The sequence below is a fragment of the Sprattus sprattus genome, assembly GCF_963457725.1.
Source record: "Sprattus sprattus genome assembly, chromosome: 15".
Taxonomy (NCBI): Eukaryota; Metazoa; Chordata; class Actinopteri; order Clupeiformes; family Clupeidae; genus Sprattus; species Sprattus sprattus.
Genome location: NC_137913.1, coordinates 13766684 through 13783557, shown reverse-complemented (window position 1 = coordinate 13783557; position 16874 = coordinate 13766684). Strand labels below are relative to the sequence as shown.

Below are 16874 nucleotides of genomic sequence, written 5' to 3'. Positions count from 1 at the left end.
AGATTGATGGGAAAGTTTGACAAGCAGATGGATTTATGAAATAAAAAAGAGCATAATAACAATAGTAATAACTGATAATGACAAATGAACACAAGGTCCTACCTAAATGACAGCAAATGTTTCAAAGTGCCCTCTTTTAGTGTCAGATCATTATGGTAAACCCACGGAAATGACAAGGGGGACCTGTTGTGGCCAACCCTGTCTGACCCCCCCCCCCCTCCCATATTCACTCAGAGGCCAGCTGCTCCCTGTCAGAGCCTGAGAGCCTGAGAGCCTCATGTGGGGCCGGACCCTGCCTCCTGCTTGGGCTCTTGTCCATGGCCACGCTGCCGCTGCAGACTCTCATGCTGCTGTCGGGTGAGGATGTACTTGAAGAACTCGTAGACGGACCAGGCGATGGCCGTGGAAGGCATCTGGAAGATGATGCGCGCCTGCGCGCCCTTGAAGAAGGCAGGGGCACCGCCCAGCCGGTACACCGTCCTGAAAGTGTTGACCATGCCCGACAGGTTGCCGCCCACCTGACCGCTCGAGCGCAGCGCTCCGTGCTCCTGCGTGTTAAGCAGCGTTTTGCACACGTCCAGCGGCGTGGTGACTGCCGCCGACAGCGCCCCGGCAGCCGCCCCCGACACGATGTGACTGGTGGGCCGGTAACGGCGCTCCGGGTTGAGCCGCTCCTGCGTCTGCTCGTACGTGATGAAGTGCACCGCCTGGAAGGGGATGTTCATGGTCAGCTGTGTGCTGTAGCTGCGGTAGAAGGCCGCCACACCCTCGCGCCGGGTCACCGTCACGATGCAGTCCCACAGACCCCGGTACGGAGAGTTGAACATCTGCATGCGCTGCTTTATGACTGAAGACGGGAGCAGGAGGGAACAGGGGTGAGGGCAAGGACAGAGAGAGAGAGAGAGAGAGAGAGAGAGAGAGAGAGAGAGAGAGAGAGAGAGAGAGAGAGAGAGAGAGAGAGAGACAGAGAGAGAGTGAGAGAGAGAGACAGAGAAAATAGTAGTAAAGGGAAAGGGAGAGGAGAGAGAGTGAGAGAGAAAACAATGGGAGTGAAGAAGAGAGGAAAATTAGATACAAATCAGAGTGGAGTGGCAATCCAGACTGATCTAGAAACAGGTGATTAGCTCATTCTAAATATGCAGTGAATAATGTGCTCTTCATTCTGTGGTTGTTAAGTTATTTCCCAGACACATCAGATCATTTTGAGATCCATGTAAAGTCAGTAACTTTGTAAGGCACCTTTGTAATGAGAAATGTGAATACATTTATTTGAGTTCTTCGTTTTGTCTGTGGATACTATGTGCATTTTGTTTCCTGCTTCTGACCTTTCTGAGTGATGGTAGATGCGAGTGTAAACTGCGCTGTACAGGAACACCTTAGAAGTTACAAGTCCTTATAACAAAGGAGTTTTAGTCAGGCCATATAGATAATGTCTGAACTCATATGGTTTAGTTATTCTCCAATCACTTACACGGGCCATCCCTGAGGTTGACTAGCTAACGATCAAGTTTGACCTGACATCCCTGCTGCAGTCAAAGCCTCTATCTCAGCTCATTGGGCATCTGATAATAAACTGGACAGCATCTGATTGGCTGGTACCTTCAGCTGGGTTCATCACAGCGTCATGGAGAACAGTGGCTACACTCCCCGCTACGCCTGTGAGGGACACAAAGAGCAAAATCAAAGTCAGTCACCATGAGTCAGTCACTAATGGAGAACAGTGTCAGTCACCATGAGTCAGTCACTATGGAGAACAGTGTCAGTCACCATGAGTCAGTCACTATGGAGAACAGTGTCAGTCACCATGAGTCAGTCACTATGTTAGGACTGAACCAATGGTGTCAGAGCACACATTTTGTGGCCTGCGCACAGAGGGATTGGAGCTATTAAGTCACAAAATAAAAAACAAGAATACATTTTTTAAAAGTTGATTCAACAAAGACTGTTCTGAAAGGAATAACTCGTGGTTCCCTTTATTGAATTCCTCCTTCAAATCCCCCAAACCACCCCTAATTACAACACCTTATTCAATTTTGATTTCACACTTACAAGATTTCTGCAAGTATGTCTCCTCAATGTCCTATGCCATAGAAATTAACCCATAGCCACAAGCCATAGTAATGACTGCAGAATTGAATGGAGAGTGCATAGGTATTTTCATTGTTCATGGAGGTATTTACTTCATATTGGTACCTGAGAACATTTCAGCTTCGGGGCATGAAAATGCATTTCATGTCTCTACAAGCCAAATTCATGCTTGAAATTGTTGGACACAGATTCTAAATGCACTTCATGCATCAAGTCTGCTAGGTGGGCTAACCCTAAAGCTAGCACTTACTAATAAACATGCTAATAATAACAACGACAACAACAACAATAACAACTCTACATGCTAATAACAAGTAAAACATAAAACTTTGCTCTCTACTTTTGTACAACACTGACATACAACCTTCCCACAGTTCACTATATAAAGTACATGGCCTTCCTGGAAGAGCTCATAAACACCACATGACTTCAAGGCACGGGAATCTATGACACGCTTCTGGCAGATTTGAGAAATAGGTCAGAATGACATAAGGGTTTTACGGGGTCTCAAAATGAAGCCTGTTTCAAATCATTTGCTGCTGAGGATGAGCGCAGGAGGCTACAGGCTTAGAAAATGCAAGGCCAGTGACTAGAGCTACTTGGGTTTAGGCTCAGGCAGACTGTACCGTTAGCTATGTGGCTGTTTCCCCCGTTCTGGATGATGTCGCTGAGGGAGCGCTTGACCCGCTCGTAGCAGGCGAAGTACAGGGCGTGGGCAGGGCCAGCCCCCAGCATTGTGATGTTGAGGCCCCTGAGGGGCCGCAGGACGCCTTCGGTGCGAACGATCCTCTGCAGGGCCTCGTAAACGCCTCGGTACTGGGCCTTTGGGTCTGGCTGTAGGCTCTGCATCCGAGTCTGATTAAACACAAAATAAAATGGCAGAAAGGAATGAGACAGAGAGACAGATGGAGTAGAAGAATGAAGATAATGGACATGAAAAAGAGGAGTAGGGAACTATCAGGGATTCAAAATTGGTGTTTAAAGAATTTTGAGCACTGAATTGCAAACGGAGATGAGATTGTTTTCAACTTAAAGAACATAAATAAATAAAAAAAGGAATATTTGGAAAGTTCAGAAAACCCACCCTGTGTTTTGAGAGAAATCTATTCCCAATCATTCAAATTTGATATTGGGACAAATTTCCTGTCCAAGTCTCGGAAACGGGAACAGACAATTGTGAGACATAAAAAAAAAAAAAAGGCACAGTGTTGTTCAGACGGTTTTTCAAGGAGACTTTGAGATCTCTGAATTTGTGAACATATCTGACGGAAATGAAATGATATTTTATTGTTAAAAGAGGGGAAGGAAACCCAAAGCAATATGCAGGGAAAGATAGAGGCAGGCTGTCTTTGTGGGCTTCCCTACATTTTTCATTGAAATAAAAACATGCTTTGTGCTTGACCAATGGTTTGGCATGGGAGACTATAACAAAACCCTTGCGAAACAAACCCCAGACTGGCACATCTGTACAAAAGGACACCAAGCACACACGCACAAAACAATTGAAATGGTTTGAAATGACGAAATGTCAGGGCAACGTCACTCTGTACTTTCCCTTTGTTTCAAGTATGCAGAGGCTACTGGTGAATCACAAACATTCAAAATGGGATGGATATGAAATATTTTTTACTTCCACTGACTGGCTCAATAACAAACCAACTTCGGTTCTGATGACAAACACCCTCAAGTCTATTGGAGCTATTTATAACAGAGTAAACAAACAGCCTAGTGAAGTTCCCTTATCTGCCACTCTTCTAGAACCGCTCACTTCAATCCGATTCCTCCCACATCACTTCCTTCTGGTAACTATCAGTCCTCTTTGACCTTGCCTCTTGCATCACAGCCCTAGACAACACTAGACACAGACAACACTAACAGTACAGCCATGGGGGATATCTTGATTTACATTCTCCAATAAAACAGAACCAGGCCTTAGGTCTGTGTGGTATAAGATCAAATTAGGCTAACAGGACAGGCTATCTTTCTTCACCATCATGATTGAGCATAGCTAATGATCATGGCAAGTTGAATATACTAAGGTTTGACTGTTAGACAACTCGCCTCTATTGCGCAAAAGGTACATTTTGATAAACTAAGTACAGTGCGCTCAGGATGCCATTGAGCACTGTTTCAGCATTCTCTCTGGTTCCCTTATCCTGGAAAATCTCTCTACTTAACAGCTTTATACCACATAATCCCCAAAGCAGGGGAATGAATGTCAGACAGCACTAAGACTGATCAACACACATCAGCACAGGAGGGCATCATACCTAACTAATGCCCCCAAACACGGCTAATGCCCCCAAACATGGCTAATTATGTTGGCAGAATCTTGAACATCTTGAACACATGTCGACCAAACTTATAATCATGCCCACACTATAATCATACAGCAGCGAACACAAGCCTTAGAGCTGCTGAAATTACACAGGAAAACCCTAGGCCTATAGGCCACCTCTTGTGATCTCTTAATGTTCATACAGTAATCACATGAATCATGCTCATGAATGGTTTAAAAACGTCAATATTGACTATGAATTTTTACGTTTCAAACATTATTTTTATTTTCAAGATCTGTAAAGAACAGACACAAGACTTTGTTACCAAACCAACAGACGCTATAACTGAGGAAACACTACCTCACTACACAACTCTACAGCTAGTGGGAGCGCAGCCAAAAGCAGTCAGAAGCCAGACGGGCCACACAATGTATCCTGACACCCTGTGGCATTCCACCCGCTCCTCCACAGGTGCCAACATCCTCCGCACAGTGGATCCATTACAGTAATTAATACGGTATAGTTTGCCACTCAAGGCTGCTGGCTTCCATAGAATCAGGTCTCCAACACACCACTGCACGTCTCGGGCATAGTTCTTGTCTGTAGATCCACTGGAGCCGCATAGTGCAGGTGATGCTAAGATCACAGGCTCGTATAATGTGAGCTGTTGAAATGTCTGGTTAACTGATTTGGACAACACTTAACAGGGCAGTGCAATCCCACACTACAGTGAGGTTTTATATGGTGAAGTGTGGCCCTGCACTGAAGCAGTTGGCTCCAGACTGAAAGAGTGTTGAGTCACTGAAGCCCTGGGAGCAGCTTAACCAGCAGCACTGCAGGGTTTTGGCCACCTCTCGCCACTGCCCTGACCTCACCAGTGCCCTGACCTCACCAGTGCCCTGACCTAAGCAGTACCCTGACCTAGCCAGTGCCCTCACCTCACCAGTGCCCAGTATCTCTGGCTTACTTGACTCAAGTGTAATCTTGATTGTCTGGTTCAACAGGGGACGTTTTCCCTCCCCTGATTTCCTACATGCAGGCCTCTATGAGAACTTATGACGGATGAGTCTTATTATGAGGACGTAAGGGAGGAGTGACGAGGACAAGACAATGAGCAGAAGCAACTCCAGCCACATCAAACGCCAACTTGTATTTGCGCGTGTTCGTCGCCTGCCTTTGAGCCTGATGAGGAAATGCATTCTTGACAGACCTTACACCTACCTCAGAAGAGGAAATAGGACATATTTGGTGATGCAAAGTGGCGGGAAGAGCTGTAACAAATGGTGTCTAGATTTATGGCTGACTGGTAAGCAGTCATGCAGCACACCTTGACTTTGCCAACAAGCCACGTCATACCTGTGGACTCGGTCAGCACTTTACCAACTAGTTATACTGGAATAACTGTGAGGCCCTGAATTAGGGCTGCCACAAAAATGCCGAAAAAGAAAGGCAAAGAGAACTTTATACCACTTGATCATTCAAACCTTTCCCAATGTGCAGATTCACAGCCAAAACACAAAAGAGGGCTGCAACTGCTCTTTAGTCCATTTAAAACATATCACATACCAATTGTGAGGCACAACCATTCAGATTGCCGAACGCAGAACGATCAATTCTGCTACTTTTTCACCACCCTGCCTTATTGTCTGGCATGGGGAGGGTGGAAGCCCCTTTAGCATTGAAGTGGAAAACAAATCTCCAGAGCTCACAGCACCGCCTGGGCTGCCTGGAAAAGCTGGGCTGGAGGTCGGTCGTCTAACCCCACAGAGACGAGCTCTCTGGCAGCAGCACGGGTACACCCACGAGAGGGATGCCAAATACCGGCACAGGTATTACCCCGCCAGTCATCAGAACGCAGAGAATTTCTGAGCACTACTCTCGAACACCAAGAGGGAGACGAAGGTTCTGCCATGCTAGCTCAGCGCCCGACCAGGAACCTACAAAACCAGGAGAGACTGAAAGGGTTAAGGCCAGGTCACCCAATTGTGATCGCGCTAGGGGCCAAACCATACAAATTCTTGAGTACACAGGAATGTGGCAAAAGGGTGTTTGTGTTTTGGCAATGCCAGCGCATACATAGTTGTGGACTTGTAAGTTTGTATGTGGTGTGCAAGGAGAAGGGAAAGTTTGATTCTACACAAGAAACACGCAAATATGTGTGCAAAGGTTGTATGTTTTTTCCCATTTTTATGCTTTTTTGTGTGTAAAAGTGCTGAGTGTCAGTTAGCTAATCAGCACCATGGGGGTGGGTGATTCAGTCCACCCTTCATCTGCATGGTGCCGATTTAACACATGCAGGCGTGTACACGGTCAGCCCACACCCACGGTACACGCCTGGGTCAGCCTGATAAACCCCACACCCTTTCTGCAGGCCCTTACAAGGACACTAGTCCCCCTCTGTGATAAAGGTTACAGCTCTTGTCTTGTAGTGCATACAAGCCTGTGAGTCTGCAAGAGCAGATATTCTCTAAAGCGTCCTCGGGAGCCTGGTTAACAGAGGTGAATCTGTCTGCTCTCTACCTCTTGATGTCTATGTTCCGAGAGCATCCTGTTGTTCCCTTTCGCCATTCTGGACTTTCTGTAATTGCTTAATGGCTCTGAATCATCTCCCAGACGGGCTGATGAATCACCCACTAGCTGCAAATCTAGACAAAGCCGATGCTTTTAGTTAGTCTCGCCTTCCTCCACACGAAAAGCCCCGTGTTTTGAGCAAGGGAATAGATTTAATGAAGAAAATAAACACAAGGCTTGTCATCATACATACAACATACTCAACTGACCCTTCCTTTTAATAAATGTATTAACACATTTTTTTAAATAAATCAATATAGGCTAATCATTGTCAAATGTAAATCAGGCTATTGAAAACTGAGCATAGAGGAATTCCCTTCCTCAGAGGAAATCTTTGACATCTTTGTTCAACAATGAATTTAAAAGGACACTCCTGAGAGACAGCTAGGCCTACAATCATAATAATTTGACACAAATGGAAGTTAATGCTGACTATACATTCAGTGTCACCTTAACGTCTTCATGGAAACCTTTTGTTTGTCAAACAAGGTGTAAACCAATGAAACACAGATATATGCCTTGCCCCTTTTTTTCCCCGGAACCCTTCAATGAATGAATGTCTACCTGGTCAGAGGTTAATCCTTAGCAAAGTTGAATGAGAAAAAGCTTTTCAAGGATATTTGGTTAAAGTTTCCCCACACAAGACTTTTAATATGACTGTAGAGGAAAGACAGACCCTATGAGTGAAAAGACCCCCTCGACAGTGAACTTGCTCAGTAATAATAATAATAATAATAATAATAATAAAAATACTCTAATTGTATATAGCGCTTTTCTAGGTACTCAAAGACGCTTTACATAGGGCGCAGACAAACAGAAACAAAAAGAACACAATGGAGCAAACAAAACCTTGATTGTTTCAGCACTCGCTGGAAATCCGGGTCTACTGTTCTTGCATCACGTTTAAATGTGACATTATCTTTACGTAATTAACTATTGTGATAACTTTATGCCACTGGAAATGTTTAATTGAAAAACATCCTGTTGAGGTACTTTATGTCTTAGGCTGGCATAGTTGAACTACAAATTACTTTAAAGCACTATAGTAATCCTGGACATCCTCTGTTAGTGTAAAAGAGGATGTTGCCCATTGAGCCAAGAACAAAACCTGACCAAAACCCATTCAATTGACTGAATATGTGTGTAACAACTTCCTTAAAACAACTAAGGCCATGGCTATTTTTTCCTTCATTGAACCTCTTAAAGAACCTCATTCAGAAGTTGAGCCAGACACAGCTTCAGAAAAAACACCATGTCAAAATGCATGTTTCAGCCTCATGACTTTGTAGCAACTGGTCTTATGATGTACATGGTGCTTAATCAATTTGTTAACATATTTTTGCCACCTATAAGCAGCACAACTACCATCTTGTTCAAACTATCAATGCAACTGATACCAAGGTGAATCTATAGAGCCTCCTCCTCAGCTGTTATTAATGTTTGGCCACAGCACGACTGACAAAACCAAGAGAATGCCTTGTTTCAAAAGACCTAAATATAGTGAAAGTAAACTCTTTATTAATCGAATCAACAACTGCAGCTCCCTCTAGGATAAGCATTTGTGGTTAATCCGGTAGCACTACATTCTGAGACAAAGCCTTCTCATCAGCTACTGCAGGAAATTATTATTACATGCTGACATCAGGGTAAATACATGTGTTTCTACTGAATCGAAATACTTCCTCTAATGGAGCAGCTCACAGTCTTGGTAAGTGAGGCATTATCTGTGTCTATGGGATGTGTGTGGTCCAGACACGTAGCAGCACTGGCCTCACTAGCGCGGGGCTCTTGGACGAGCCGTACAAACAGGGTTGAATGAGTGAATTCTGGCAGGCCAGGAGGAAATGGTGACAATGGCCTCCGAGAGTTGGCTGACTGGCTGTGGAGTCTAGTCTGGCACAGAGTCAGGTCATTTCATTCTGGCACTTCAAGGCAACTGAACTGTTGGGGCAAGCCGTTCAACCTTTTGGCTTCCCTTACTGTAGTGACATGCCAGTCTATTTGCTCTGAACCGGCAAGGTAGATGCAATTCAGGGCGGTACCTATGCACTGAGGCAGCAGCACTAAGATGGCAACAAGGATTAGAACTGGATTCAGTGTCCTGATATGATCATGCGCCTATGTCAAATACAAAAGGCACACACAGACGTGTGACATCAAAAATGAATTAAAACCTGACAAACTAAACAAAATATTATGCCGCTTTGGAAAGCTCGTAGTGAGCTTAAACATGGATGTTCAAGGAAACACCGACATTGAAACGACAGGGGGAAAAAAATGCGAATCCATGTATGCATGTTGTAAGTAGACATGAGTTATGAGTTATGACCATCTCCCGACACTGTTTGAAGGGATTTGCAAAAGGTAACTGTTATGGATTAACTCCTAATGCCGTTCCAACAGCTTACGATACTGTATATCCATGAGGCAAGCGTCGTATTGATACAATTATCTAGGCAGCTATTTTACCTCGTTCAAACATCAGCAAGGGCAACCCTGCTTGATGACCTTCACCAGGACCTGATAGGATCAGAGTGGTATTGTGGTCAGAGTGGCTCAAGACATGCAACGTTAACGTTAACCACCAAATCGCGGAAACCTTACGTGGCAAATCTAAGTTTAACTGATGAAAAAACACATGCTATCCAATTCTTGTGTTTGGCTCAAATTACATCAACTAATGCATCTCTGCAGCCATGCAAGGCTTTTAAAACGAACGTTACTACTGTCATCCAGAAGTTTACTTTGACGTGTGGAGTGAGGGGGATAAGTGGAGGAGTCAAATGTTCCTGCAGTAATCAAGTTAAATAATTAATGCTCGTAACTGCCTGGGTTTAAAACTCCGTCCGATTCTCTTGTACAGGCAACTCGATTTGGATTCATGGTTACACGAAGTCAGCACTGCTGCTTTGGATAACGTTAGCTAACGTTGTTTGGCTGCGCCTCATGCTAGCAAGCTTGCTAATGTAACTTAAACTAGCTAGCTAGCAGGCACATTTGGCTAGACTTGAAGGCATTTCTTGATTTTAGAAGGTAGTGTTGATAAACGTATCGTCGTGTTGCTTGTTATGAAACCAATGTGACTATACCAGTAGGAAGCAAACAGACGTGCACGTCTTACCTTGACAGAGTCTACGGGGTACATCACCGTGTGCTCCAGTATTCCAGCCACCGCTCCTGCTGTCATGTGGGTCGTCAAGGAGGCATGGGGTGGCAAACTCTCATACTCATGGCTCTCTGAAGGGTCATCTTCTCGGCTCTTTAGCTCCGACATCTCCACTGTGGCCACTACTGCCTCAGTACGTAACTCCATACGGGAGAAACTGGACTAAAAACGCATTTAACACTCTACCAACAACCTATCTGAATCGGCGGCAAGGAGAGCCACACCATCATCACTGCGTACCACCGTCGCCGTGACGTACTTACGGTACGCGACGGGTTGTCTGGAGCATCCAATCAGACATTGTAAAACATCAATTAAGGCGGGACTAAATCAACGAAAGGGCGGTGCGTCAAGCAAATGTATCCAATCAAAAGTAGTTTCGATAGGCTACTCTGTTTAGTAAACTTAAGATTTAACCAGGGATAATCGGAAACTTTTGAAGTAATTTAGTTTTAGAGGGAATAGGGTTCATAGTTTAGTAGTCCTCTGACGAATTTAAGATTTTACTTGATTACATTTAACAAATAAATGAATCACGTTCATGTCCTATCCCAATATATAATTGCTTGACGATGTTAGAATAGATAAAGGTTAGGCTACATCTTTACAAAATATATTTACCAAAAAAAAGAATCCTTAGTAAATCCTACCACTGATCTTGTTTATTTTTTTTTAGCTCAGATGTAGATGAATGGTCCTCAACTTAACTATTAGCATCGAAAAGAGCAAGGTCTACAAATTCAGACTTAAACAGTCCAATCAAACGAGAGAATTCAGTGAAGACTGTAGCCCACAGCAATGTCATATTTCATGTTTATTCCCTAATAACTGTTCAATAAGGCTTCTATTATGAGTCGGCAATAAGGTCATGGGTGTGAAGATTACGTGGAAGAGCCAGACGTCGGTGGGGTGGGACCTGGGTCGGTAGATAAAGGGGCTGTGGTCCCACTATCAGATCATTTATTAGACTTGGGCGTGACATGAAAGAGCTCATCCTCACCAGTTAGGACATCAACCACAAGCGCTAACCTTAAGTCAACTTAACAATGTTTACCGGAGTGATGTCAAACACGACAAAAAGGAAAAACTTCAAATAGTTCAATTGTATCTTTACTTGTGGATAGTGGTGGTTATAAGTTCTTACTTAAAACTTTTTTTTTTGTCAATTATTACATATTTAAGCTTAAATAATGAAGCCTTGGTCTTTCATTCAGTCATCTCGTGATTGACGTGCTCGACCATTCTCGTGCCTCGCTGACCCGTTCCAGAGTCAGCTGATCATATGACTTTGCCTAGAGTGGAGCAGACAGAAATACAGCAATATAAAGACACCCTTTAACACGAGGCCACATCAAAATCTTGGTAAAAAAGTGTGAATGCACAAAAACATTTGTTTTAAACCTTGCTCTTTGATGCACAGTGGGTTTTCCCATAGAGTATTTTGATGATTTCACAATGTGCACATGGTAGCCAAAATAACTGATTTATATTGATAATGAAATCACCAATTTTACCTTTGTTGTCTGAAGTAACCACATATATCCCATCTCTTAATGAAACTTGTTGTCTGCAATAAGATATAGGAAATGTCTTGATGCCATCCCATGAATTATTGAGAGCACTCTTTGGAATAGAAGTGTGACAGCAATCCCATGCAAATATCCCTTTGACATTATATCACCACTGCGCATATGAGCACTCCTCTTCTCCTTGTTCTGTTTTGCTTTTCTGAAGTCAAAGGTTTGAGTTGTAACTCACTAAACAAAGAAAAAGACCAAATCTATTTTGAAATGCTCCACCCATAATCTTTATTGGCTGTGTAACTGACAGTCTTAGTGTCATGCCTTTTGAAACTGCATAAAAGTCAATACTTGACATATAAAATCATCATAATCAGAATTGTATAAATTTCCAAGTTGGTTAACACCTGGAATTTGCTCAGGTGTATAGGTGCATAAGGTGAACATAAACACATACCTACACAATAAGTACTTAAAACATAAAAACACACGAAGAACTACACCTATGATAAGTCCTCCACATAATACACATTATATAGGATACAAATGTATAAAAAAGGAAAGTAGAAGATAAAATGCAAAATGCAGGGCAATAGTGCAAAAGTAAATGTGCAATGTGCAGTGTGCAATGTAATGTGTGTTAACGTAACACAGACTTGAGGTGAGGGGGCGGGATGAGTGTCCAAGTCAGGTGGGGGACCCGGTGTCTAAAGAGGTAGGGGTGTTGTCAGAACATGCTACCAGTGTGGGTCGAAAGGACAATAAAACATTTAATTAATAATATTTTCGAAAGTTGCATGCACCTAGTGCAGTACATTCTTAATATCATTGGTTGAATGTTGTCGGTTCTGTATCCCTCCTCCACTCCCTGAGATGCCCAGACATGCAAGAGACGTCCTAACGAAAGTTAATGATGTTGTTATCAGTGTTTAACTTTGAACATTTATATTGTAGCGAGGACTTGCTAGTCTTAGAAGTAGAAGTTTCAGGAAGTTATGACTTTTATTATATTATGTTACAATTGCATTATGTTTTGGGTATGTGCTTTTATTTTAATGTGTAACACTACTGCGAAGTAGTTATCTTTGATCTTTGTGAATATTTTGATGTTGTTATCAGTTTTCAACTTTGACCATTTATATTGTAGCAAGGACTTCCTAGAAGTTGAAGTTTCAGGACGTAGTAATCTTTGATCTTTGTGGAAGTCTAATTTTTTTTCAGTTTTTCTGGTTGAAGTAATAAAAGTCTATGTTTTAGACTTTTAAGATTTAAGGCAGTTAGCTTTCTCACTTTACTTACCTGACAAAGCTGAACCCCCAATACAATGTTGAAAAATTAAGTAATTCTTGTGTATATCATTCAACACTACTGATATCATGGGGGTATAATCTGGCCTGAGGGGGTATGAATTGGCTTAGGCCATAATATACCAGGGGTATAATCTAGCCTAGGCCCCTTTAACCCCAGGTATAATCCGGACCGGGGGTTAGTATGGCCTGTTACACTGGGCCTTGTTAATAAGGCCAACTGCAGCCGGGAAAAAGCTGGTTTTGTGACGAGAGGTTTTGGTCCTGCGGACTGCAGCCTCCTGCCGGAGGGAAGGACCCCAAAGAGTTTGTGACCCGGGTGGGAGGGATCGGCCACAATCTCACCTGCCTAAGTGTCTTAGAGGCGAACAGATCCTGTCGAGATGGCAGATTGCAGCCAATCACCTTCTTGCAGCCCAATGTCCCTGTTTGTGTACGACTAAGAATAACATTTATTGCTGAATAAAAGCTTATTTTCCGTCCAGTTCAATTCAAGGTTAATTTTAATGTGAAGTCAGGGGCTGATTTGCTGATTTTCAATTATGTTTTTTAAAATACTTCCTGAAAAATCCATCTGGCCTTGCTATGATCATGTAGCTCTGAAGGGCATGGTTCATAAACGGTGTTTATTACTTTACACTCTTTGTTTCTCTTCTCTTTTCCAGCTTTTTCTTGGGCATTTGTTGACTTATTAAAAATACACATTAAACAATGTATCATACACAGATGCCTCAGGTGTTTTCCTTCTGATATGAGTTATCAGACTAGATGCATTTTATTCTTTCTTTTCAAAACACAACACAGTCACTACACCACCCACAGTTACAGAACCCCAGTGATCTGGCCCAGATAAATAAACCCAAATAAGACCGCCTATAAATTGTCCCTAATATAACTAATTGACTAAATACCTCTCTGCCCATCATCCAGGTGGGTGCAACACATAACACATGGGTGGTGTGCATGGTGAGGTGTGTCCCATTACTGTAAAGTGCTTTAGGTGCTTTGGGAGAGAAGGACTATATCAGTGTTAGCACTTTGTTATGTCAACTGAGGAACAGACGTGTGTTTACACTCTGGATCTACAGCTGCACTAACAACCTAATTTCCCCACCCCCACCCGCCAATGGGACAGCAGAAAAAGTGAGAATTAAGCTTGAACACCACCTGATGTCTCACAATAGTCAGATCCCAAACTTGAAAACATTTAACATCAATGCCTGGTGGTACATGTCCAACACAATGGCAATGCAACATTTTTAGTTGGTTGTTACATACAGTTACAATACAGTGCTATGTTTAACTGCACCGAAATGGTCTTCGTGTCTTTGCATGTACTAAGTGATATGTATCAATGTTTGATATGTAAGTGATGTGTATCAATCAAGGCCAGAATGGATAGACATGCTCAGAAAATGAAATGCTGAACTGAGTGTAATTGTTTTCAGTGTGCACAAGGTGTGGATAGGGTTGAAAGGTCTGATATTGGTATGATGCCAGTTCAGGCCATCCGCACCATACCTGTAGATGCTGTCCTTCCCCTGGTCATTATTGACAATGTTGGTTTCCTATATGCTATAGTGCCATTTAGGACATTTAAAAGGGTGAAATCATATTAATCAACAACTAGACACGCACAGATTGTGTTTTTCTCAATTTTTGTTTGAGGTGTTATACTGTAGTGATACTGTAAAATGTAATTAAAGTAGATTTAATGGTAAGACAGTGGTACAGGGGGTAGAGGAGTCGTTTAGTAATCGGACGGTTGCTAGTTCAATTCCCCTTACTAAGTGTGTATGTGTCCTTGAGCAAGACACTGAACCCCTAAACTGCTCCTTATGTATAAATGCAATTTCCTTGTAAGTTGCTTTGGATAAAAGGGTCTGCTAAATGTCAATGTGCCAATGTAGATTATTCGTTAACAGCTGTTATCATGTTGATGTTATAATAATTAACAAATAAGTGGAATAAATTCATTTTTATCTGTTATTTAATTTAGTGATTGATAGTCACAATATTGGTAATTTAATTGTTTTTAAACTATTACATATTGTCATCCCTCTATGTCTGCAAATAGTATTATGTCAACACTGAGGGATAACAATGTGTAGCAGTTAAACATGTCTGATTTAAGTCTATTGAGAAAGGATTCAATATACTTAAGTCACTCACTGTTAAGTGCCACTTTTGCTGTGTGGCCTGGTAGAGAGGGCAGTGCTTCCATGGCAACGAGGGCTCAAGGGGTTCACAGTGACACAGCTGAAAGACTCCGTTAGGAGCAACAATCAGTGCCTCACAGTGTTGAAAGACATGGATGCAACCCTTAGAGACGGCACTATTTGTAAGAGCGGTTTGTAAGGCAAACCTATTCTTGATAGTGGAAACCAGCGACTGAGCCAGATCCAATAGGTTATTTGAGGGGACAGCAGCAGTTAACAGCACATAACAGTGCAGTGCTGGGATGCAGTGTCCAATTCTGTTTTGCTAGATTGTTTACATTGAGGAAGTGGTGTAGCTATACAGATTACTTGAGTTTCATTTGTATATTGTGTCTAGGTCTGTTCTTCCTGAGGGAGATTCTGGAATATACTGTATTTCAAAATGTAGTTATTTTGTCTGCATTGAGTAATTCAGGAGTCTCAAGACTTTCTCCAAGCAATGCTGTAGTAGACACTTTCACACAAAGAGATGTAAAAAGGAATGAGCGATTGAGGGTGTGATATTTCAGCTCAACAGATATTGTGTATGGCGCAGTCTGAGCGACTTTGTTTCCTAGTTTCAGAGCCAGGACTGTGTATAAACATTGGATTTTTACACACAAGGAGCATTTGCAGAATTCGACCACCTTTAAGCTATTTAGTTGGCTGTTACATGCTATGTAATTGAGGGCAAATCCCTGTTGAAAGTTACACTTGGCTATCTGGACTCGGCATGACAGACAGCTGCGGAACAAAATATTCTTATGTCAGACAGTTTACACATCAATACTGATTAAGTGCTTTGCTTTTATTGTTGTACATATTGTTGTATGTCAAGGACAATATGAACTTATGAACAGAAAATAAACAATGAGAGATTGTGTAACTTCCAAAAGAACTCCACTTACCTCACCTGACTGATAGAAAAACTGCCAATATCTGGCTTTACAGGCTTACAAGGCGATTAGCAGTTTTATGTATTTAGAATCAACAAACACAAACCTATTGGCTAGGAGAATGGAACTGCCAACCTCTGCCATGTGCTAAAGTTGTACGAGGCATTACAATAGCTCATCAGTAGTCATCCTCTGGCACCTCAGCCTGGTAAATGGCAGAACCTGACCCCGACGTGGCCAGGCCAGCACCCTGAAAACCAAACCCTTGTTTGACAACAAGCCACCCAGATAATGTGAGACACAACGGCTAGGAAAAGGCAGTCTGTGACAGGCTGGGAGTTGAACTCGGAGACACTCACTCGTTGTTCGGGGGACCGGAACGTCAGTGCCTGTCTGCAGCTTGGCATGCCTGATTGATGTTCCTCGGAGTGTCCCCTACCACTTCTACAGGCCACAGGGGACTTGTAAAGCCCTGGCTACCGCTGCCATAAATATACATTTGCTTGTTTACCTGACCCTTATGTCACCACAGGAGGGCCTCCTCCCGAGGCCACTTCCCAGTCCTGGAGAGGGGAGAGATCAGTGTGATCTGCTCATTCATTAGGTAGGTGTGACTGGTAAAACTATTTGGCCAATTCTTGAAGTACTCCCTTCACAGATAACAAGTCCAGGAGAACAAATTTAAAAATTCAAACACATAGATAGAAGTCAGTTTATTCGCTTACCACATGCTAGAGAAGACTGGTCAGTACATCCCAGGAACTGATCATCATAACGATAAGAAAATATAACGCATTCCATTCACTGACTATAAGTAAGACTGAGGAAAGGCAACTTAGACTTGCTGAG

The 16874-nt window shown here is 42.8% G+C and overlaps 1 protein-coding gene across 1 annotated transcript; it reads right to left on the bottom strand.

The window, feature by feature from the left end:
• Positions 1–275: 275 nt before the first annotated feature.
• Positions 276–10298, bottom strand: slc25a37 (solute carrier family 25 member 37; the record flags this gene model as incomplete). The annotated part of the gene is made up of 4 exons (XM_080853108.1): positions 10060–10298; positions 2715–2943; positions 1600–1656; positions 276–847 (listed from the first exon to the last, which is right to left on the bottom strand). Exons 1-4 carry the CDS (start codon positions 10249–10251, stop codon positions 276–278), a joined length of 1050 nt encoding a protein of 349 aa, XP_080709234.1. The 5' UTR covers positions 10252–10298.
• Between the last annotated feature and the right edge of the window lie 6576 nt (positions 10299–16874).